This window comes from Temnothorax curvispinosus, unplaced genomic scaffold (genome assembly GCF_003070985.1).
Source record: "Temnothorax curvispinosus isolate PA1 unplaced genomic scaffold, ASM307098v1 QBEX01008837.1, whole genome shotgun sequence".
NCBI classification, from domain to species: domain Eukaryota; kingdom Metazoa; phylum Arthropoda; class Insecta; order Hymenoptera; family Formicidae; genus Temnothorax; species Temnothorax curvispinosus.
The window spans coordinates 107,102-132,317 of NW_020218617.1; the positions used below are offsets into that span (position 1 = coordinate 107,102).

Here is a 25,216-nt window from a genome sequence, read left to right on the forward strand (position 1 = left end):
ATTAGGTTACGGCAAATTAGGGGCGCGAGCTCATTCCGCTCGCTAATTACGTTTGCCGTGCAAATAAGAAGATATGGATTTGAAGGAAAGGCAGTATTTGCTTTACCATCCGTTTGTCTATTTAATATAATTGTTCCACTAATTTCAATAATATACGTACTAATTACGTACGTCTCGCGTGTTTACAAATTTAATAAGAGTTGAATTTATTGTTAGCAACTTAATTCATGCGCTGCGAGTGCCGATTGCCAACCACGAAAGCGTGCAGATTATTCATTCGCGTCACCCACATGATTGCTCGCTATTTAGGGTAGATGTTTATGACAAGAGTTGATTTCCTCGCGATGAAACGCTAAACTTAATTTATACATACCTACCAATTTGTGCTCGCTTCGATCGCGAATTAATGGAAAACAAGACACTGTTACGTCACCGCGACATGCCGTTTTCGCGAGACGCATAATTAGGATGCCCTCATATCCCTGCCGATTAATTTCCATTAAACTTTCGTTATAACGACGCCTTCCGCCGTCATTAAACGAATACTGTCCTCGCATGTCGTTACTTCATTTTCGCAACCCTTCTTCCGCGGTAAAATAAACCGGTGTTATTTTATTGCCAGCTAGCATCTTCCCACGATCATCTTTCTCGATATGCACTCTCCGCGGTACATGATGAATGCTGCTTGCGCGATGATCGATGTGCAGGATATCTCCGATCTATCAGTAGTAATCGGGTGTTTGAATTCTTCAATCGTATAATACGTTCGATTGTTTCGAATATTTTATTTAGAACCGGAAATTCTTAAGGATCTCGAAAATTCGCGGCCACCTTATCCGACGGATGTCATCTCGTCATCTACAGATTTCTCAATTGTATCTATCCCCAGTATCTGTGTCGAGCCGTTTGAGGGAATTATTTGTCGCGTTCAACGGAATCGCAGAAACGCGGTCCCGCCATGCGCTTCTGCAACGCACGCTTACGCAATCGCGCGTCGTGCGTCGGCATCGGAATTTGAAAATGTGTCACGGAATTTCGATCCGTGATCGCGAGATAGTTGCGTCGCCTATCGATCGCAGCGGAGCGAGAGAAAGAAAGCATCATTTATTGTTCGCTTCGCGATGTAATCTCCTTTAAGCGAGAGAAAGAGAGTACCTGTCGCGATCCCTCTCTCTCTCTCTCTCTCTCTCTCTCTCTCTCTCTCTCTCGGTTGCTCCTCTCTCGTTGACGAAGCGAGTGAATGGGCGCTTTGGCTCTCGGTAGCCGGAGCCTTCCCGCGAGCGCCAAGTTAGCCGAGCAAAAAGAAAATATAGTTCAGGCCGCCGAGTAAAGAGCCGATTGCATAATACAATAAGGCATGTCGCAACATTGCTCTCCACTTTAGAGGCGGTGTGCGCCTCCTCGCCGTCATCTTTGACCTTTGGAAAGCATCAGGCGCATATATAGACGCGTGCACCCCGAAGGGTGCGGCCGTGGCGGTGGCGGGCCGGCCCCCTTAATGTGTCGAACATAAACGCGCACACCTCTCAAGAGTCTCAAGTCGATAGATCTATTCTCTAACTCTTGACAGTTATATTATCGTCATTGCGCAGCTTTTTTACTATTTATAGGTATACCTGTGCAACGATAATATAACGACACCGTCAAGATGAGTTACAGAACAAATCTACTGATCTATGATGGAAGAATGAGTTAAAGAATACCAAGTGTAACATTGCGCATAATAACGATTACTTATATAGGATTGAATACAGGAAAGAAATTTGCTAGCAAGAGCGGTCATTATCTTTGAACGACTGCGCATCCACGAGAATGTTACACGGGCCCGATTCTTTAACGAGAAACGTATGCGCAAACTCTGCTCTAACAGAAAGGCTGCAAATTGATTGGCTATCGCATAGTTTTTAGCCAATAAGCTTGCAGCTTTTCTGTTAGAGCAGAGTTTACGTATACGTTTGTCGTTAGAGAATCGGGCCCCTGGTGTTCTTCCATCATGTACTGATCTAGATTAAGGGATATTCCAACCTTCTTCTCGTCAAAAGGACCATATTAAAATTTTTGTAATGACCGAGAGGGTCGGATAAGTTTTTTTTTAAATCATATAAAAACAAAGTATCTTAATTCATTTTTAAATTCTTTTATAACTTTGAAACTTTTTTTGGTGGGCTGGATCTAGTCTGCGGGACGTTGGAAATGACTAGATCGAACGTGAACGAATAAATTTGCTTCAAAGCGCGACGCCGCGTGTCCGAGTCCTGACTGCAGATCGAATACGTTTCGTTTCTTAGAAAAGAAGAATAATGGTGGAGTTAAAAATGCCTTTCGCCCCACAAAGACAAACGCCGCTGATTAACAATCGCATTTTTAAGCGTACAACAGCTTGTCGGAATTCCTTGAGCGTGGAACTGAGATCGATCGACCGAACGCGCTGCCTTTTAGCCACATAGCAATTATATCGTATTGACGTGCAACATGCCGTAATCGTGATGAGGACTAATTAACTATTCGCGCCGTACTTTCGATATCTCCATCAATACATAACTTTCGCTATAATCATTAGCAAACAGCTCGCTATGAAGACTTTATTCATCGCAAACCGGTTCCGCGGTCGCCCAGATAATCCGGAAAATTGGCATCAAGTAGAAAACGCGATACAAGTGAGAAGACTGCTGTAATATAATCATATTATAGTTGTGAGCTAATCTAATTGTTTTGCGTTATAATGTATACGTACGGCGGTTTTCTCACAGCAATCGGAAACAAATAAAGATATAAAGATATCTGACGATCCAAAAAGTGATTAAGCTTCGACATCTTGAATTTTCAAAAAAAGCATATATAAAAAGCAGATTATACATTTATTATTATAGGTGATAGCTGTAATAATATAATCATCATTGTTTAGTGTTGAAAATCTGTATAGCATACGTCATGTGCACGATACATTTTTAGTGCTGATTATTGGAACGTAGCCTTGTGAGAATCGATATAAAATAAAGAAAAAAAATCATTCAAGCATTTTTTTTTCGATTTATTAGCAATTAGCAGCTCCGTGAAGTTGGCGACACGCGCGCAGCGACACGAAGTTGCCACGGCGACGCGTTTCAAGTGCCATCTTCACGCCGCACGTGGAACTCCGATGACGTGCTCCTCGAATGATTCAAGTCTTGTCGAGACGCAACGATAGCGTGACGATAGTTCGCGGGAAAGCGGGAACCGTTATTATGAGGCGTCGTTGACGCCTCCGACGCCTCGCCGCGGCTCGCCGTCTCCCGCGCGAACAAAAGGGATTGTCGGGAAATGGCGGAGGACGAGGAAGCGGACTGCCCGAACAACGCACGGCTGTTCCGAATCGCTGTCTCCAACAACCTGAAGAACATAGCCGAGTCCGTGAGGTGAGTGACGTTGGCCCGAGAGGCGCGGACGCGCGCGCGTGTGTTTCCTTTCGGTTTCGCGCGCAACTTCGCGCGCTGAACTTAACCTCTTTCGTTCGTCGCAACACACGCGCGTTTTTTCTGCTTTCTGCCCGACTAGAGGCCGACAAGCCGAATCGAAGCGCACCCACGTCATCGTCACTTTTGGCGGCTTGCCAGACGGTTTTTTGTTTCTCTAAAAAAAAAAGTGTTGCAAAATTGTTGCCCCACGACAGTCCCCCTCGTCTCTTGATTTATTGTTTGTATATGGCTTTTTTTTTTTTAAACTCGGTCGAGGAAAGATCTCGTCTCTACGTCTTTCTAGCTTCAGCGTCTGGCTGTGCGCAAAAATCACGATTCATATACGCTCACGCAATAACAGTACCGCTAACCGCTATCAAAAGTGTGTCAAGTGCGTCACGTGGTCGAGAAGATCTGCTCCGATCTCCGATCCAAGCGTCTCGTTTACAGACTTCAGGATTTTCGATTGTACCCAACACTCTTTTATTTTTTGTGGAAATGCTAGCACGTTAATAAAAAAATTATTTCTTTAATAATTTTAATGTTATCAGAATAATGGAATTAATCCATTAAAGAAAGGCTATTGTATCTCTCGAGCCTATTTCATAATAAATTCTCTATGTCTGATCTTTCAATCGCAACATATATGAATGGAGTACTTTATAATTTTAGGTTCTTTCAGGAATACCCTGTATAATTGAAATCGTATCGAGAGATGCAAAGATCAATAGATCATTCATATCTGTAATGTCTAAAATCTGAAATTGTGTTTTAGAGAAATTATTGCGAAAGATCATCTTGCAAGATAACTGTTTTCTATGTATAGCCTATCAGAGTCTGGTTTTTTTTACGAGAAGCCGATTCGTGATTTATTGAACGGGACATCAAGATGAAAAGCGGCGGGCGTATGTGTGGAAGGGATCGGCATCGTCAATGACCTAAACGCCACTCGGTGTTACTCGATGTCATTGGCCTCCGCGGTTCGCATGTTAATTCCCGACTCGCCGTGACCGTTCACGAGGCTCACGTGGCCGTCGTACGCTCGCGTCGAATCCGTGCCGCGATCGTCGTCGGAGCCCTCGTATAGCGATCTGCTGAATCGGGGATCCCTCCCGGTACCTACTCGGCTTCCAGGAAGGCCTTCTTCGCGCGGATCTCCACCATGCACACCAGTTGACCTTCGAGGAATTCCACGAAGCGTTCGGGGAAACAAAGGCCTCCTGCCACGGTGACCGGCGCGGGGGCGATGGTCATTCGTGTGCTGCGTGTCGCCGGGATCGTGCACGCACGCACGCACTCCGTAGCGGAGGCAGTTGATTCTCTCGAGCAAATCGTATCGGTCATAACAGTCTCAACGTTGAACGCTGCAAAATTGTAGGAAATGATTTCTTTTGTTGTAGGAAATTCAATTTCATATTTACCGTTAATTTGATTCTGTGCGCGTATACGCGATTCGGAAATGCGAGGGGATAAGCGAATGAATCTCTCCTGGACCATCGGAAGCGGCTTAGCGTGCTCGGTTAGGCCTGGACTAATGCAAATATGTAGCATTGATTTCAAATTGCACCAGTCCCGGCCTGATTGAGTATGCGAGAAACAACGTTGCCGCTGCCGCTGACAACGGGAATCGTTGTACGAGGATCTTGAGGTAAATTTAATGCAGCACGACCGTTTTTTATGTAGGTATGATTATGCGAATGTTACGCGAATGTCGAAGTAAACGTAACAAGCCCCGGCGTATTTTTAAAACGTCGGAAACTGAGTAAGGAGACTGGATCGTACTATTGTATGCTTATTGTAACGCAGCAAGAAGTCTATTAAAATCGTCCGGGTTCCCGTCCTCTGTGATCGAAGGTGCCGCTCTTTGTCTGGCGTCGGGACAAAGAATTCGATCCCCCGGCGATAGTCGTCACGTACTAACTATGCATCATGTACGGGAGAACGCGCATCCGATCGTGCGTTGAAAAGCTGCCGGAATAAGGGGCACGTGTCTTCTTTTTTTACTTCGTACGTGTAAGAGCCACGCCGTATATATCGTCCAGGTCGATAAGGCGCCTTTCTGCGAAACGAGATACAGCGAATAATTCAAATTGCCACGCAGCGGTGCGTTGTATTATATTTCCGGATGTCGTTAATCTTAGATAAGGAGGCCGCGTTTATTTCAAGCCGTGACGGCTATATTACCCGTTTACGAGCTACTGATTTAGCACGGTGACGCAGTATTCATTCATTTCGCGCTTAATAACTTAAATAACGTTTCGTCGTACTTTTCGTTCCAGCGAGAATGAGTTTCTCGAGATACTCACGATTCTCAAGTCGAATCCCAAAACCGCCCAGAAGTTGCACAAAGCCATGATAAAGGAACTGTACAACAGCATGGACGATGATCTGAAAGATATATTGAAGGAAGGCAGCCTGCAGGAAACCTTGACCAAAATAGCCAAACTGTCCGAGGAAAGTACGACATCCGCTAACGAACACGCATGGTCGGTAGATTTGTTAGATCGTTTCATGATTGTGCTTGAGTGTAATCTTTTATTTGAGAGTCATCGTATGATTGCAGGCGTCCACCAGGGGATGTAACCAGGCATATGAGATCACTGGACGCGCACAAGATCAAGGAGGCGACAGAGGAATTGGAGGAACGAGTGAGCGAGATGGAAAGGGAAAATAAAATCCTAATGAGAACAATCGCGGAATGTAGATCGAGGATACGTACCACGAACGATAACGTGACGAGAATTCTGAATTCCGCGCCAATCATCCTGCAACGATTAGAAAACACGCGCGAACAGCTAACGACTTGTCTCAAAACGATCGAAAACGAATAGCTCCGAGATGGATCTCGGAAGCACGATGTATATAATGTGTATATATATATAGATTATAACGTATTTCTGTTAAAAATAATAGATTCGTGAAAAGTATACGTTTATTACAAGTATATACATATCAAGAGACACTGCAGTGTCTCGCGTCAATTTGTAAGCGCCCAATTTCAATTCAAGCTTCAATTCAATTTTAGCTAAAAAGAGAAGAGGGTGAAAATAAAGGAAAATTTAATTTTATATGTGCAGTTTATAATAAATTAATTTTGAAATAATTTATATCAGTGATTCTTCCGTTCCGCGAAGATATATTCATTTAACATACATACATTTTATTTTGTTTCAAGTAAAAAGTGAAATAGTAGAAATTATCGACAAATATGAGTGGATAGGCTACGAAATACAGAAAAATTAATTGCCATATAACAATAAATACAATCAATAATTAAAAGTTTGACATTAAATAAATTAGAATATATTATAAAATATTTCCTGCTTTCTTATATTTACATCTCTTAAGTTTTTATATTTTCTCTTTTATGTTTGGTACGTTATGTACGTTAAAAAAAAAATCAGCATATTTTACCAGTTTTTGGTATATTTAATCCTGTAGGGAGACCAAGCATACAAATTTCAAAGTCTTTTAAAAAACTGGACAGTATTTAAAAAAATTGTTAATATAAAATATTAATTATTTCCTATTTTATTTCCCGATTTGCGGATACTGATTTATTTTTATTTCACACAGGCATAATACATAAATTTACAATATATAAATATCTTCTCCGGTCTTTCAGTCCATTGAGATATGAAAACTATGAAGATATTTAAAAGCAGTAAATTTTAAAAGCATCAATAAACTTGCTTATTTTAATTTTATTCTACATCTTTCTCTTTTCTTTCTTTGCTGTTTATTGAAACTTTAAAATTTAACTGATTACGATGTATTTTAATCTTCTAATATTCTATTTTATTTTTATGGTGTTTTTATTAGCGTTTCTAAAAATCTTAATGTGTGCCAAAAAAGCTTGGCAAAAAGTATAGCGCGCGATAACATCTTTATAAAATTTTGAACACAATTTTTTTTTTTTTTTGCGAAAACTATTTCATTGTTGTCACTTTAATTTTACCGAACTTGCTTTATGTATTAATATATTTCTTAATTCTTGTTTTTTTCCTATTAAAATTTGTTCTGTTAATTTCAAGCAATTCATGAATCTCGAAATTAAATTAAATCGAAATTTATTAATAAATTAAATAAATGACATGATTCCAGGAATTGAGTGTATTATTAAATCTATTTCAACCTATCCATTTTAATGCAATGGATCTTTGTTAAATTCGTACAAAGATAATACGTTCGTAATATTCTAATTTCTTTCAATTAAATATATAAACATGTTTTCACAGATCTACTACGGAAATTTAAAGCAAAGTAACTTATCACTCACCGATACCGATGCGCAGCAACGGAGTGATGCAACTACGTTGATCTGTATTTCTGTAACATACAAATTATGGCAACGTATTAATTAATAATTCGAGAAATAATTATTTTGCATAAAATAATTATCATTATTTAATTTTACAAAGCAGGCGAAATAAAATGAATAAGATACTAACTTCGTGGTTACTCCGTTGTTACCCGATGCCTCCGAGGCCTCCTCCTCTCGATTCCCTCCGTCACAACACCCGCGACACTCACTCACGAAACTGCGGTCAATTATGATCGCGCGGAATTTTATACGACACTCCCGACATTAACAGTTCGGGAAACTCTGCTGTATTTCCAACGATCAATTAAAATCAAACGGATCGTGCGAGAAAATCGTGCGACACATTTATTCCGACGAACACTCGATACATTTGCAGATTGTTGAACGTCGATTATTCCCGCGGCCCGCGGAACGTAGCAGCAGGAGTGCCAATTGCAAGAACGAGCGGCGTTTCGAGACTTTCGAGTAGCACAGCACGACGACGGACGCGAGGAAGTGCGAACATTTCACTTGTGCGAGATTTATCGGGGCAATGATAGCCTCGTGATTTTCGTGGGCAACGGTATGCCGAGCGTCGACGAAAACAAGTGGCAAGGCTCCCCGCTGACAAAAACAATCGTCCGCCCACTAATTTTCAAGGTATACATATGTTGTTTCGAAGTTTCAACGGTCGCGCGTCGTCGCCTCTAGACCCTAGTACGTCGTCTGTGTCGCCGCGGCCGCCGTGCGCCTGCGACTCAGTGCGGTCGAACGTGATTGGCTGGCGCGCGGGAGCTCGACTCGACATGGCGGCTCGGCGCGCGCAAGCGGCGCAAGTAATTCACGTCGGTGCGGCGCGAGACGTTGACGATCGTGTCTAATCCTTTTTCTCGTGAACGAAAAGAAATTCGGTTGCAGAGTGTTGCGAGCTGAACGTACGCCGAATAATCCGTTCTTTTTCGTGCCGAGTGCAACGAGTGGAATGCCGTCGCTGGACGAAACGATCGCCGAATGCCGTGCTGGACGTCGTACGTATCTGCACCCTCACAGCTGTGATTTGGCGGGTCTCCTGGCAGTGCTCCGTGATCGGTGAGTAGTTGTGCATGATAAATAAATTATTCGAAGCGAGATACATCCAAATCGTAATAGATTTGTTGTCATGCATATCGCAGTGTGACGATAACCCTCAAAATTCGCGTCTCCTGCCTCCGTCTTTCACTCCGAATTAGTGAATTGCACGGGAAGACGCTTTCAATGGTCTAGTTTACACCGATTTCTTGATACGCGTATCAAATGGTATATTTGAGCTGATCAGCCAATAATCAAACTAATTTACTAGTTATTTACTATTTAATACGCGTATCAAGTGATCGGTGTAAACTAGGCCAATAATAGCATGAATCTTTCGTTAAGCACGGGAATTAATAATCGATTGATGATTGAAGTGAACGATCGCATGTTTAGCGTTCTCATTTTGCTTTTCGCGATCGCGAACGAAGGAGCGAGCTCGCTTCAATATAAGCGTGTAAATATCGAGAGTGCGACAAGTTCAAATGTGCGTCTACGAATACATTCCGTCTTCCATTAAAAAACGAGCACTCGTTTACGTAGTTCATAAATGTTTAAAATTTATGTGTACGTGTGTTTTATTTTTTTTTCATAACCGCTACAGAAAAAAATTGTATCGGTGTTACAGAAAATTAACGTTAAATTGTATCGGTGTAAAAATTTTTGTCTTGTAGATTTATTCAAGAAAAAGAAAGAACTTTGTCAATTCGATCGAGGATTTTAAAGTTATTTCTATAACATTTTTTTTTATAGTTAATGCACTCGATAGTATGTCACGATACATGCAAAATCATGGCTGGCACAGTTTAATATTATTTTCTGCAAAATAGAGATTATTATAAAATTTATGAAGAAGCATACGGATTTATTAGCGAAAGAGAAAGAACGACATCAATTTGATATTATAAAAAATTTTTTTTAAAATTTTTAATATTGTTAATTTATTTTATAATTCTATATAATATTATATGTATTTTATAACATTTTAATATATTAAATTATTTTAACATTTTTTATGTTCTACATACATATATATGTGCCAAACTTATTTAGACACATTTATAATATCGTAAATGTTTGGTGTACATACTGTACAAATATTTTATATTTATACGAAAAATTTCATTTCATCGTATCATTAATTAATAGCACTGTCGACTTCATTTATTTCCCGATGTGTAAGAATGGCGTTTATCCGTTTCTTTATATCTGGCGAAATGAATAAACCGCTTTCAGATATCTCCTTCAATTCTCGAATCTGCATCGCATTCTTTTCCTACAAAACAACGACAAATCGTGTAACAATTATAAGTGTGCTTTCGCGATTAATTGGGGGCGAGAGGGTTGAAATTATTTACTTCCTGTTCCGCGATCATGGCCCTTACGCGGGTGAGCTTTTTTCCATTGTCATTCGCTTGTCTTCTCAATCGCCCCAACTCTTTCAACATTTCCCTCCTCTGCGTCGTCAGCTCGCTTATCCCCGCGCTAATCGTCTCGTTCGGATCTTCGTGACTACTCGATCTCTCTACGCACGCATCGTAGTTCAGATTTATGTCTTTAAAACGCTCGTGAATATTCTCCTCCTCCCAGCGCACGTTGTCCATCACGAACTGCGCTTTCCGCTGCAGTTGTCTCACGTCGCAAATTTCCGTCTCTATGTTCTCGCACTCGTCGCGGCAGCTTTGCAGCGTCGGCTTGTAACGATTGATCTCTCTCTCGATCTGACGAAGCTCGTTATCGAAATCGACGCTGTCGATGTTCATTGCTCCGATCTCGCCAGACGCTACGCAAATCAGATTTCAATTTTTATTCAAGTGTTTTTTTTTTTAATCAAAAGTAAATTTCTTAGCGCGACAGCATTATTAAAATAAATTAAAAATAATTAATTGGAATATATTAAATTAATTGGAAAATAAGAATAACTGAAAAAACAGCGAAATGAATAAAGCAGTGAAGCTGATCAGGTTTGATGAAATTTATAGCACCGAAGCGTTTTATTTGCGAAAAAGACTACTGATAAGGGTCGATTCAGACACAGCCGTGCCGTACTCGTATCGTTAACGTTAGACAAGGATGGAGACAATAGGTATCCTTGTCTGTTGTTTCTGTTCCGTGCACGGTACGGGTACGGCACGGCTGTGTCTGAATCGACCCTAAGACGATTACCAGCCGCGTGACGATCGATACACCCTCCGAAATTCCGATTGAATTCATCGGCGTCCATCTCGGCGTTAATTGCTCGAAGGATTCAAAGGTACCCGACAATACGGCGTTCGTAATGTCGGAACGGTTGATTTTGCGAAAGCTTGCGTGGCTCGTATAATTTCACCGTGCGCTAACGCCCTCTTGGAAATATCGCGGCCGAAGTCGAAAGCAGTAAGCCAAATGGACGGTGGTAACGGTGGGTAACGGGGAGGTGCATCTACCGCGCGTTCCGCGGTGCTCCGACGTCAGAAATTACGTCAGGCGTGATCGGTTGCAATTAACTGCCGTCTCGATTATCTCCGATAAGTAGTACATTATAAATAATTGCACGTATAACAATTTTACATATTCTGCTATTTTCCATAAATTACGTACATACAAGTTATTCCGATACGTAATTCCGAACGCGTAGAACGGGCAGTTATCAACTTGAAGTTTGCTGCGCGTCTCGACGTTGCAATTCACGAACTTGAATCCTCAGAACGCGTCGCGGCGGATCGCGGAGTCGAGTCGAGTCCGCGTCGCTCCGTATTTCTCGCGTTTGTTCGGGAATAAATCTCGCGCGTGAAGTCGAAATCGCGAGTGTCGTGAAACGTATTTTATCGGATATTCGTAATTCGTTGGACACCGCGTACGATCGATACGATATCGCCGGTTTCGGAGTCGCCGGAGCTGCCTCAGTGGGCCCGGACGAGTCCATTGGAATCGTCCTCCATGTTCATTTCCCACGGCGCGGGGAAATCGGAGAAACGAGCGCGCGATTATTGCCAGGTACGTGCAAACGCATCATCATTTGATTAATTAACCGGATTATGTATTATCTATTAATTAACCGGTCATCTTCCCGACAATTCGTTGTTTCGTCAAATAGTTTCTGATATTGCGAATAATTTCTGATATTCAGTACGACATTCTTAATTTCATCTCGTCGAATAGTGGTATCAATCGCGCTTTCCGCATCCATTTCCTTATTTCTTTTCCCGTATAATCATTAAGCTCGTTGAATCTAGATAACGCGAACCGACCAATAAAATTACCGCGATTAGCGTGTCGCCGATAACGGCGCCGGGCAAGATTCAAACGTGGCCAGGTAACATGGCGTCGGTCGCGCCGCAGCGTTTCCCGCGTAAAACCAGCGCTGCGCCGCGATTGGCCGCGCTCGGCCAATGGCCCGGCGTCGCGCGCTCGGCGTCGCGAGATGGCGGCACCGTACGATCACGGTGATCACAACGCACCCGCGATTCGCCATTGCGACGTGATTGCCTATCGAAGTTTCGTTTCGCGTTCGTGCGTGAGAAATCGTCCCGGTGCGTCCCACACGTCGGACTTCCCTGGCCGCGGCCTACGCAAGTGCCAAGTAAGTTGATAATGGCCTTCTGTCGCGTCGTACCCGCGCCGATCCGCCGCCGGCTCGGAGATGCGGAGCTGAGAGTCGCGCACGCTGTAGGGCCCGAGAAACGTCACGCGTCACGGAGGCGCGTCGCTGCGGAGGGATACGCCGCCGACTTGTCTTTTTTTCTTTCCCCGTGGGGGTTAATCCCGTAATTTGAGTAATTTCCGCCCGCCGTCGGCGGTCGAGACGTGTCGGATCGGTCTGTCCCTCCGTCGCGCGCGCGCACGCTTGCGACCGATCGCGAGTCATCGACGATCCGCGACGTCTCAAGCTTCTCTCCTTCTTTCTCTTTAACGCGTAATATTCCGAGCGCGTTTGTACGCCGCCGAGAAGCGGTACGCGATCGCCTTTGGAGGTTATACGCCGCGGCAGAGCGACGCGACGCGACGCGGCGCGCCACGCCGCGTGAGCGGTCGCACGCGACCGTGGAAGCTCCGAGTCGATATCTCGGGATGTTTTATCATGCTTCACGTTTTCCTCGGGCCGACGGTCTCGCCGTCGAAGATACGGTAATACTCCGATGAAGCGCGGCGGCGTCGCGGAAGCTCCGCCGTCGCGTCGCGCGCTGAAGAACCGCGAATAAATAAATAAAATGCTCGGTCGATTATTCCGCGGCCGAATATAGCAACCGATTCTCGGGGAAAATATATCGCGATGTATTTTCCCCTTTTCCCCCGCGAAGATGAATGCTCCGTGTTCGGTTGAACCTTCGAACTTGCTTTCCCGGATCGTTTGCATGGCGAGGTGGCAGGGATACGCTGTACCTAATTCGTGGCGTAACGTATATTGTTTATTCGCAACGAGAGCTCGATATCTGCGGCGGCCGTTATCTCGCGGCGATAAGCGCTCCGAAAGTCCGAATGACGTGCACGACTAACAACGCACGGCAGAATACACGGAGAACCGTGAAGAAATATATTTACTCGGGATCCCCGCGTTGGAGAATCGCAAATTTTTTTTTTTTTTAGATTGTAATAATGCTCAGATAATCTCACGAGATGAGGTAGAATTGGGGGATCGCGTGATGCGACGCAGATGTATATTCCGACAAAATGATTAGATGGAGAGATATTTCCTTTCGACAAATCCACACGTGATTTGTCTCCGTCGAGGAGACAAGCGTTTGTCTCTCGCTAATGATTTCACCATACGATGCGAACAGGCGTAACGAATCATTAGTCTCGGCGATTCGGTGCCAATTCTATTCGGTTTCCTAGAGGTTTTCCTCTCGCTTGGAAGCGTGACGCTATTCCCGGCACACTCGGACAGGACGTTCTACCGACAAATTTGTATCAAACGCACACATTTTTACGAGCTTGACGTCCACAATCGGGTAACGATTTCGTAGAATCGATAGAAATGTTTTAAATCCGACGAAAAGTAGCATTAATTTTTTGTCAAAAGAGTTTTGTTGATTTCGTACGATAATTTTCAAACGAGCCATTGAAAATCGCGAAAGGTCGTGGCATTTTGTGCCTGAAAATTTTACAAAGTATTGAATAAACACTTAAAACCCCGCTTTATATTTGTACGTATATGTATTGTACGCCGGTTGATATTAGGACACGCGTCGACGGCTGAAAATTCCCTGGGCAACAATTCTATTAATAGCTCGATCTGGAAGACATTTTTACCTCGCATGCAATCGTCGCAATGGCGAAACGACGTGCATTCTAGGCGATGTAATCCGAATTCCGTTATCAACTATTTCAAGATATCAGTTATGTTCACGATAATTATGCCACATTAATATGAACGACCGCTGGACTCTAGACTCCGATCGAGTCGTAACTCGCTCGCTCGCTCGACCTCGTGTCGAATGTAAATTATTGCGCGTGAAAATTCAGCGATCGATGCCTGGACGATCGTACGAAATTCCTCGAGTTATCGAGGACGGATAATTAGACGAATCTTTCGAAACTGACTAATTTTCAATTAATTCGGACTTGTTAGATATTCTTGTTAGATATTTGTAGATGACGTTTAATTCTTTCTGATGCCGCACTTACATCAGTTTGACGATATCTTTCGCCGAGCTTTTTCAACTATTCCATTTAAAATTGCACGATTGGATAAAATGAAGGATCGCGGAGTGCAACGGGACGGGAGCAGGTCCGAGAGACACGAGCCTCTTGCTTGTAGGCAGGGGGAGAGGGAGGAGGGGAAAAGGGGTGAGGTGAAGAGACGGATAGTTTGGGCTAGGTCAAGCCGAGTTAGGTGGTCCCCGAGTGGCAATCGAGGGGATCAGGGTTCAGGGTGTAGCTCTGCCGTTTCATCCAATTTCTCGACGGCGAGGCCGGTGGCTGGAGGACGGGTTGGGCAGGCGGGCGGGTAGGCGATGGTTCGCCCGAACGGGGGTGGATTTCTCCCGGTCGTCCCTCCCGCCCTCCCTCCTTCCGCCGCTCGACACAATGGCACAACAAAGCGTTACCAGGGTAACTGGCCGGCGGAGCGGTTGCCATCACAAAACTTTCCAACTTGTGATTGCAAACATTAACGTCGCCACGGCCGGCACACGCGCGCTGCCGTGCGGATTCACACGCACGACACGCTGTTCTCACACGCCCGCGCCCGTTCGGCACGCGAGCGCGCGTGCCTGGGACACGCACTTTGTTGTTTCCACTAAGTGCCGGGTGGAAAACAACGACGGCGGCGTCGGCGGCTGCGGCGCCGCGCAAGGGAGGGAGAAGGGAGGATGTCGATGGTCGGTGCTTCTTTGTAAATCGTTATGGTTCAAGGTTTCTTTTTATTACCCGTTTTGTAGGTTGAATTTGTTTTCCCTCGCGGCGGGAGAAGGAAGTGTCAGACCTGATAGCAGGTGCGCGCGGTACAAAGCTAACGCCCTGTAGCTAACGTCAAATTTTTTCTACGTTAGAGCTTTTGTGCCGCGCGAGAGGGTATCTCGCGAGGGAGTAACGAGATACACCGACGTGTATCGATACCACGGTTCGTCGGATTATATCGCCGCTATTGGAAACATTCGTACGTGCCCGAACGCTCGTTTTAAGAACGCTCGAAGTAACGGACATATAGAGATGTTATTTTTGCTTAACTCTATCTGTAACGTAAACAGAGACGGGGGAAACCGAGTTAACCGTGATTAACATTGACTAACGGCTGGGTAATTCGCTATATAACCCAGGCTACGGTCAACGTGACGCTACAAATGCTTCGAAGCATTCCTCTTCTCTTTTCTTTCAATGAAGAAAGAAAGAAAAGAAGAACGCTCCAAAGCATTGTAGCGTCACGTTGACCGTAGCCCCAAAGGCAGGGTTGAAAAGGCGCTAACGCTCCTAGCCTAAAAGGAGCAAAACCAAAAAGAAAAAAAAAGACTAACTTCTGGAGCGTAAAGTCGAATGTTGTTACTTCAAACACGTAGGTACGCCGATTCTAGGTCTTGAGAAAACGCGCGGCGCGAGTTACAGTTAGCCTTGATTATTTCGCAGTCTCCAACGCGCGGGTTGGTCTCACGATTTATGCAAAGGGATCGACCGCCGCCACCGCCACCGCCGCCGCCGCCGGTCAACCTTGATTACACTTTTATCACTTAAAACAGGTCCGGCACTTTCAGCGCGTAGCAGTCGGCGTAACACTGACATCGCGCGCGCGTAATAACACGTGTACGGCGGCGAATTGACCCAGTTGCGCGTAATTTTACAATCTAGCCTAGCAAGCTTGTGTTTTTATGTTAAACGGATCGTCGTAGGACGACGTCATTCGCGGCGTCGATTATTTCCCACGCGCGACGTAATCGATACGGGTGAGAGGAGGAGGAGGAGGAGGGAGTTGGGAGGAAGGGAGAGGCAGGATGATGGATGTATTCGTATTATTTGCAATCGCAATTTGCAATGGAGCACTCGTGTCGGCTGAAGCCTTTAGGCGCTGCGGTATTTCGGGTCCTCCAGTATCTCGACGGTTCAATGGATATTAAATTGAATTAAAAGACCGGGAGAAGGTGTACCCTGCATTACGGTCGGATTATTTATTTAGCGGATGTACCGTACACAAACGCGCGGGACCGCCCGCGCCGCTCCGCACCGCGCGCGCCGGCGGATTAAGAGACGAGGGAAGAAACGTCTCTCGGATATTTTAGCTTTTCGCGCAAAAAAGGCGGAAATTAATGGTTTATTTTATTCGCTGCGAAAGACTCCGCGACTTCAATAAAACGACGAGAAGTTCTGCTATCTCGCGCGCGATGGATGGCGAAACTCTTAATTAGATATCGGCAAAATAGAACTTCCCGCTCGCGTAGGATCTCTCTCTCTTTCACGAGCGGAACGAGATATTTTGTTTCCGTAACTAGCGAACTGTGTTTCGTCGAGCGATAAATTAACCATGTAATTCTCAACTCCCCCTCTCCTCTCCTTAGTTGATTACGTTCGATTTTCTTCTCTCTCTCTCTGTCTCTCTTTTTCTTAAAATGAGAGAATTATTTACTCGCTAATTGATTTAGTTTCGATGCGTCGCGGGACTTGTTATTCCGAATAACTGTAGCGTATTTAGTAATACGTCTCTCCCTCCGATTCTTATTTACGATATCCGAGGTATTACTGAGGCAATTACGGGAAATTAAAGTGGCGATAAATGTGGTAAAGCCAAGCCCACGACAGATTATATTTTATTTTTTCACTCGCTCGTGTCCGCAAAGTCATAAATATCCGGCTTTTAATTGAATTTTCCACACGGTGACAATTTGCGAATGCGCTCTTCGTACACCGCGGTGGTAAAATGATACGTGTCATCGATTCGCACACTTTCGTCGCGTTCCAGTTAACCATCTGTTCCGAGGAAAACGGGCGGCTAAAGTAAAGTGAAATCGCTTTGTGCGAATGACACGGAGCTAAAATAGGATAGACTATGTAGTCAACCCGATAAGGTGTTAACCTCGACAGCTGTTCAAATTACTCGCTTTATACATTTCGCTATTCCGTTTCCTCTTTGTCTCATCTTTTTTTTTTTTAATTTATTCGACATCTTCGCTCTTCGAGTCTCTCCTGATAAATAAGCAAATGCCTCGTCAGATCTCCGCAGAGACTGCGCAACATCTGTGAAGCATTACTTTACGTTCATTTCTATCCTATTTACAATTCCACTTATAAGAATATTAATCAGCGTGCATCTATTTACAATGACAGGCAAGAATTCATTAATAGCACGGATCGTGATTGCACATCTATTCGCTGCGCACTATTTGCGTCAGCGCGCGGCGCGGCCAAGCGATATTACCTCCCTATTTAGCTATTCATGTACGAGTTATTGAAAGTCAGAGTGGTTCGAATAATTCACATAACAATGACGCGCATTAATTAACGGTGATCACTTTGTCTTTACTGTCAGAACTGTCATCCAAAGTCACTCAAAAATTATTATTGAAAATACTCGCGCAGCAATAATTCGCGACATTTACGTTTTAATACAGATTTTTTTTTTAATAAACTAATTTCGCGACGCGACGATGCTCGTAATTAGTTCCGCGACGACACGCGGGAGGGTGGAATACGTCTCGAGAGGGATTGCCCAAGAGGATTGCGACAACGCCGACATTCCTCGTTGCGTCCCTCTACTGCGGAGTTTCCCTTTTTGAATTTCGCCTTCTCTCACGTTCCTCTGCCTTCTCCTCCTTCTACTTAGCAGTCGTCCCGCCGACTCGTAGTCCTTGGGGCTCCGCATGCACTTTTACGACGGATGGAATGCAGCGGTTGTGCCGCCGTTGCCGCCGGTGTTGATCTATCTAGGTCCTCCTCGCGAGCGCGGCGAATCATGAAACATACACGCATACGCACACCGAGCGTGACACACGCGCCACGCGTGTGCGTAAGTTCTTCGTCGCTTTTTCTCCTTCTTCCTCGCGATGCCGCCTGCCGCCGCTCTTATGGAATTCGCGAGGTTACGAGATTATTCGCCCTGTTAATTCTTGCCTCTCGCAAGTTGCGACGTCGAATGGAATTTTTATCGACGTAGGGAGTACCACGCCACGCCGTTTTAATTGCGTCGCGTTTCCACTTTCAATCGCGATGTTTTCAAACGCCGTACGGCAGTCTGCGTCCTCAATCTATGCCAATGCACGTCGCAGTCGTTCATACCTGCTCACATTTTTACGAGTTTTTATCTGTCGACGCGAAAGTCTTCGCGGGGCCTCTCATAAATGTTCAACAAAGCCGTTGTTGAATAAGCTACTGATTTTGTATCTCATTAATCATGACGTAAGTATGTACAAGCGAGGTATGAGTCAAGTGCGAATTGAAAAGGATTAGTTTGATGTATTGGCAGATGTTTTACAAGCGTGGATAATACGAGAGCGTATAGACAATATTGATAGCATACCGTGATTGCCGTGTTGCTTTGAAACAAAAATCGCCGTCATGTAGGGATTAGCTGAGGGGATTTGAAAGCGGCGTGTGCGATTCGCGCGTGTGTCCGTCCGTCCGGATTAATACGCCCATGTGGGAGCGCGCTATTAAATCTGATCGTCGCCTCGCCGGCAAAAGAGATTTACGATCCGACGTAATAACTGCAACGTCCAAGGTGCGCTTGGTGCACCGCGAAGAAATTGGTATCGATTCACAGCTAACGTAATTGGCAATCGGGTCCGTTACCGCTACCGCGAGTGCGTAAATGTTATTCATTATCCTTATTTGCCTCATTATCGCCCCGTTATTTCTCCATTTCCCATCGTCGTAAAAACGCGCGTAAAGAGAGGGGGCACGTTTGTGAGAAACCGGCATGCGAGATGTATATCGTTTTAAAGCGCTCACCGATTACGTAACCAGTTAACCATTCGGGCAGGTAAGAGAACTCGAGACTCAGGAATCTCGAGGAAGATCGAGCATCAACGCCTAAGCGCGCGCGCGCGCTCTCTTTCTCGTCTCTCTTGTAACCGAACGTCGAGCCCCGCAACTCTCGCGTCGTCGGTTTACGTAACGAGTTCACGGTGGGCATACTACGCGGGTCGAATCGCCTGCATGCCAGGTGCTGTTGCTCAAGGTATCTTCTGGGAACTGCCTGTCAGACGAGCCACGTGCAAATCGCGGTTAATGGGTGGTGCGATCGTAAAAAGTCGACGAGTGTCTTTTAGGCTTAATTTGAATTGATAGGCCAATTTGCCACGTCAAACGTGACGTCGGTCTACGGAAGCAGTTTTATAAGGCATGCCTCGTCAGAAGTACGTGTCACTTTAGTCAAATAAAATTTTTTTTTTCCCTATTAATTGTTTAATGCCGATGAAGTTGAATTCCGGATCGATAACGTTTAGTACACGCGCTGTAGTATTGGAAGCATGTTTCTTCGCAGGTTGTCAGGAGAGAATTTGTCGCTTCTATTGTCATTCCGATACACTTTAATTAAACGCTTCCGGTACTGGCGAACGTCTGACCACGTTGCGTTTGAGGCTGATGAATGGAAATGTTTGGCCTTGGATAATTCGTGCAAATATATTCTCGGCTATAATTGCTTTTACGCATTATTAATTAATCAAAGTGATTTAAACGTAATCGAGATGACAATTAAGCGAGCGTGACACGGCTGTAATTTTTAATAATTGTACAGTTTTAATTGCACAACGGTTATTAAAAAGATGAATCGTTAAAAGAGTTAATCTAATAACTATATTTAATCAAGAAAAGTAAAAGTTATTCTTGTTTTACGTGGAATTGATTTATCAATAAATCTGAAGCTCCCGGGAATATTTTTCGGCTTTTTGTGCCTCGAATTCCACACGTGGGCGTTCCAGTGTCACGGGCTTGTGATCACGATGCAAATGCGTCCGATGCGAAAGCCTGATCTGACATGTTACACGACCTTGAACTTGGCACTGGGTGACCCGTTTGGGAACGCATCCTCCTCTCGCTTTTTGCACGTATGAAACTTTTGCTTTCACCTCTTCTTGCACCGGATTTTCGTTCACGTCATTCTTAATGCACGCGATGCGAGCCGAAGGAAAGGAGAGCGACGGTCCGCCGCAACATCTTTTAACGCAGCTGTATTACCGATTGCGATAAACGAGAATAATATTTCTTCGCAGCGCGACAAACGTACATTAGTATGATACTTTCTTTATAAATTTAATAATAGAATCGTAGGGCACATTTCTCCAATTTGCGTTAGAACGCCAGCCAAAAGCTGATAATATAACGCGGCTGTGATACCTTCACTGACTTAATATCAATGGATAGTATTCAATTCACAAGTTAGCGTAGCAGCTGCGGCAGCAAGCGGTGCCAGAGGATTTCTCGGAGTACGACTCTCATTGTTCCGCGTGCGATCTTGGCACGGAAACCAAAAGCAATGCCGCGATAGGCGTGTCCAAAGTGGTCCAAATTCTTAGGATTGTACAAGACGCTCGAGCGCCGTTCATATCTTCATCGGTGCGCCGCGAAATTTTGTATAAATTCCCGAACATGCGCGTCTTTTTCTTTCTTAATTCTTTCATGAATACCGACTTACGTAGTTTCGTTTCGACGATAATCAGAGCTTGTTTCCTAAATGTAGTTCGCGTGATCGCGTGTTATGTTACTCCAAAGGAGTAATTAAATGGTCAACTCCCGTAGCTATATCTGATCAGGATTTGTCTCTGCTTTTAGATAAGCTAGATCGCTAGTATTAGTGGAATAGCACCATGGAGTAGCACCATCGTGTCGTAATATTCTGGAAAAAAAAACTTTCCCTCTAAACGGCGTTCATTTAAACACTTTTTATTTCAAAGGTTATCTCTCTTGAATGTAAATTATTTTATCTCGCAGCGCGGGACAAGCACAGATAAGAAGTTATATAGTGAAACTGGCGCTTCTTTCGTGACACTTTGTTAAAATAAAGTTACGACAGATATTGTAAATAATTATTATCAATAATTCTTATTAATTATAATCATACATTATTTTCTAGTTGAACAATATTTTAATTCAATAATGTTTTTTATTCACGAAGTTTAAATTTGAAACGTTAACGAAGCGTTATAACATAGCCAGACGGTATACTATCTTGTCATGTCACATAGAATTACATAACTGCAGAGTGAGTACATACATACAACCGGTATGGGAATATATAACAGGCGCTAGAGTGTCCTCGATAGCGCGGTTCCACAATTTCTATCGAAATGCCAAAGTTAATCGATGGGAATGAGATTGCGAGTACACACACGCATATATGAGGACGCTTCGTATCCTCCAGTTATTTTAGTGCTGTTTGCCCTTTTGCCAACTTTACACGTCTTTAAATATAGCGTCTCGATTACCATGTTCTCTCTCTCTGTAATGTTCTTTGTAATGTTCACGATTCGGCCGATAGTCGTGTATACGCTCCGTGCGCATGGATTTAACAACGAACGGGATTCAACAACCGCACTCGTGAGAACAAAAGGCGAATGCCGTAATTGGGAAACATGCCGAAGGATGATCCCGCTGTATTCATTGTACTTCTTACTTCGGATAGAGAAAGGCGAAGTTAGACGGGCTTTAGTTATACGAGACGAGAGATTATATATTGACGGACAAGCACGAATTGTAAAGAATTATGTAACTCAAGTTGAGAAACTCCTTATCTACGATGTCTGTAAATTAAATTGTAAAGTCCCGAGAGGGCGATTAGTCCCGAATTAAAAATGAATCGAATTACGGGAGGAGCGAATCGAAGTGGAATTCTTCGCTGGGAATGGATCCACTCGGCGAAGGGTTAAATTCCCCAGCCCCTCTTTTCGTAGCTTGATCGCACTTGAATAGTCCGGTAGGATATCAGAAGAGAAAAGTATTCTGACTTCTTGCAATGATTCTTCTTCCTTTCCCCATCATCTCTCTTTTCTTCTTCTTGTTTCCTCTCGTTTTTCTCCTTTCCTTGTTATCGATCCGAGTCTACGAATCTGCGAGAGAAAAAGATGTGTCCCATGCATATATTTTAACCCTTAAGTGCGCAGCTTTGCATATATGCAAAGCGACTTTTTGATGCTCCGTGTACTCCCTCTTATGAAATGAAGTTCGAACTGAAAACGCACAGCTTTGCACATCTGTAAAGGGCCTCTAGTCCTTCTTTTCTTTCTGGATGGGAAGGCCCAGAAGATTATTATTTATTTAAAAAATACTCAAAATGCTACGAAAAATTATTTTTACGGGGTTAATCTAACACTTTACTAATTTTTGCAATGTCCATTCTTATGTCCACTCTTATGATGGGAAATTATATTTTTTCATGTTTTTGATTTATGTACAAACGGTTCTGATTTATGTACAAAAGCGCCAGATAATCCTCGATTATTTGCCATAATTTCTCTTTTTAATACTATAGGTATTCGTATATATTTTAAATATCTACGTGAGGCCGCGGATTATAAATCGCTTTTGGTTTATTGAGCGATAAAATAAAAAATTCGATTTAATTTAATCGCAGTGTAATATTCGCGGTTTAGCAGCAGCAAGATCTCAGGACGAAGATAGCGACGAGGGTCGAGGGACGAAATCACGCGTCGGTTCCGCATTGCGGTCCACCGTTTACGCGCGATCTTCCATTGGGTCCGCTCGTCTTCGTTCTTCTTATTGCGTGCTTCGCTAAGACTTTCACGAGCCTTTGACGAGTATTCCCCTTCTCGAAGGGGCTCGAGCGGGAATAGTTCGCGGTGGAAGATAGAGCCGTTCGTGAATTATTAAGGGTGACGTGTGCGACTCGCTGCCAGCAACGTGGGGAAGCATCGTCACGGTCATGTGTCGGGGATCCGCAACGTTCAATGTTACATCCAATTGTCAGTTCCGCGACGGACAAATAGAATTTAAAATTTTTTTATGTACTCACTTCCATGCAAGTTAGCGCTTTGTAAAGGACGAGGAAAACTATTTTTAAATCTGTAGAAAGAAAAATCATCTTTCTCTCAGCGTGCTCGTCTCTCTTTGTAGAACCTTGAAAAATGGAATAATTCGACACTACACAATTGATAAGATATTAAATTAAACGATTAGTAAAATATTATTTTGTATATATATTATTTTGTTCGAAATACTTCTGATTCGGGTGACATCAACGCACGGGCATATCTCGCGCTTGCGTCGCGCATCGACAAGCAGTTTTATATAGGAGCAGTTTTAAAAGATACGGGTATATCGTTCGACACAGTTGGGCGAGTCATACGGTTTCAGGCCATCCTCCACTTATATCGTCTCTAATTGCGACGCTCATTAACACACATAATCGCACGTCCTCGTTAAAATTTTTTACAACAGCAGTGGCGTGCTGAACTAATTTCTAGCTGAGAAAAACTACCAAAGATATAGAAATGTTGTAATATATATGGAAAAATCTGATTTTTATTACCAGCTTTGCCATTATGGCTCAAATGAGTCGGGGATGCGTAAACAATGGTAACGTTTTGAATTTTACGGTTGAACCGAAGAAGCTTAACAAATTCATTTACGATCTAATGAGTACATCACGAGTACATCGTCCCACTAAGCTCGCCTTCGCCTCCCACGCGATGCGTCCAGCTCGATGCGTCCAGCTAATTACATTACATCGGCCGCCTACGCGCGAGCCTTGCGTTTGCGAGACGAAACTACAGTGCGGCGCGACGGCTAGTAATTAGGAGTTCCATTTGAAACAAAAGTTCCCTCCGATCGCGGGAATACCCTGAAAACAAGACGGTTAATAATTTACATTCGTCGGAATCGGGCGTTTTTCATTGCCCCCGTCGATCGATCGTCGTACGCCCGCTGCGCTTGATGTAACACTAAATTACATTGTATCCTTCCTACACGTAACGCGTCGTCCTCCACCTGCGCGTTTAATTTATGATGTGCAACAGCGAGATCACGTGATTTGCAACCGTGTCTGTGTCGCGGCGTGGGAAACGCGTTTCCGTCGAGTAGATCGACTTTTTAGCGGATTGCCTTTTTTTCTACGCCGCGCCGTCTACACCGGCGTCGACGTCGACGCGACAGCGCAGCGGTGGCGTACTCACGATTACCTGAAAATATTCTCTCATAAATTTTCAAGCGGCCTGAATCCTTGCTCGGGTCGAGTGTGTCGCTCGCGCGAGCCACGTCCTTTGGCAGTAAGTAAATTACTTTGACGGTAAGACTCGCGGCGGCGTTGCAATAGGTAGCGGATGAAAATTTGCCACGCGCTAAAACGACCCAACGACGCAGTAATCCCGCATTAAACGTTGCGCATTTCGCTTGGACGAGAGAGACGCATAAATTTCTTTTAAAAATAAATAAAATGAACGACACGAGGCGGCGAGCCGTGTCTCTAAATCGTGACCGGCATACACGTAATAACGTATAATTGTCTGCTGTTATCCTACGGTATTATTTTCTCGCGTATGTACGACAATTACATAATTTCACGCATCTGTTGTGTCGTGCCTCGTTGAACATTTACACCCGCTATATATTTCCATGACGACCGATGAGAAATATTCTAATGCAAAAGTCTAGTTGATAAATACGAAAAACGTAAAGCGAAATTTACTGTTTCGCCGTAAAAGGAGAGACACTTAGGATGATTCAAAGTGATTATCTGTCGTCTCTAATATTTTTCCCCCTCGCAGATTTTTGCGCCTCGTGGTGCGCTCGACTCGGCGAGGAGGATTTCGTGCTGCGTGACACGAACTTAAAGCCGCGGATATGGATGCAAGAGAACGGAGGAGGAGGAGGAAGAGGAGGAGGGGAAGGAGGCGAGGGAGAGCTCGGATAGGACTGTGGGAGGGTGAAAAGAGGAGGAATATCAAATATGCTAGGACAGATGCATGGTCCCACAGTAGTTTGCCATTCTTGCCGGTTTCGCTCTTTCCAATACTTGTGTTCCCTCTAAACGTTTTCTCCTCTCCCCGTATTC

At 44.1% G+C, this 25,216-nt stretch overlaps 3 protein-coding genes across 6 annotated transcripts in view; 2 read left to right on the plus strand and 1 right to left on the minus strand.

Moving 5' to 3' along the window:
* The first annotated feature begins 3,172 nt into the window (after positions 1-3,172).
* LOC112458408 lies at positions 3,173-6,502 on the plus strand. The gene is made up of 3 exons (XM_025022030.1): positions 3,173-3,395; positions 5,714-5,920; positions 5,998-6,502. Exons 1-3 carry the CDS (start codon positions 3,301-3,303, stop codon positions 6,263-6,265), a joined length of 570 nt encoding a protein of 189 aa, XP_024877798.1. The 5' UTR covers positions 3,173-3,300; the 3' UTR covers positions 6,266-6,502.
* Positions 6,503-9,853: 3,351 nt separating this feature from the next.
* Positions 9,854-16,013, minus strand: LOC112458387. 4 transcript variants are annotated; one of them, XM_025021991.1, is made up of 4 exons: positions 15,157-16,013; positions 10,972-11,150; positions 10,164-10,588; positions 9,855-10,081 (listed from the first exon to the last, which is right to left on the minus strand). In XM_025021991.1, the coding sequence occupies exons 2-4, from the start codon at positions 11,027-11,029 to the stop codon at positions 9,944-9,946; spliced, it is 621 nt and encodes a 206-aa protein (XP_024877759.1). In that variant the 5' UTR covers positions 11,030-11,150; positions 15,157-16,013; the 3' UTR covers positions 9,855-9,943. The 4 variants fall into 4 exon arrangements, with proteins under 4 accessions (XP_024877760.1, XP_024877762.1, XP_024877761.1 ...); XM_025021992.1 differs by lacking the exon at positions 10,972-11,150 and having other exon boundaries at positions 9,854-10,081; positions 15,741-16,013; XM_025021994.1 differs by lacking the exon at positions 10,972-11,150 and having other exon boundaries at positions 9,854-10,081; positions 15,940-15,959.
* LOC112458390 overlaps positions 12,213-25,216 on the plus strand; it is an 87,291-nt gene continuing 74,287 nt past the window's right edge. The window contains exon 1 of the mRNA XM_025021999.1: positions 12,213-12,367. The gene's annotated coding sequence lies outside the window, so the exon portion shown is untranslated. The remainder of the gene's footprint in view (positions 12,368-25,216) is intronic.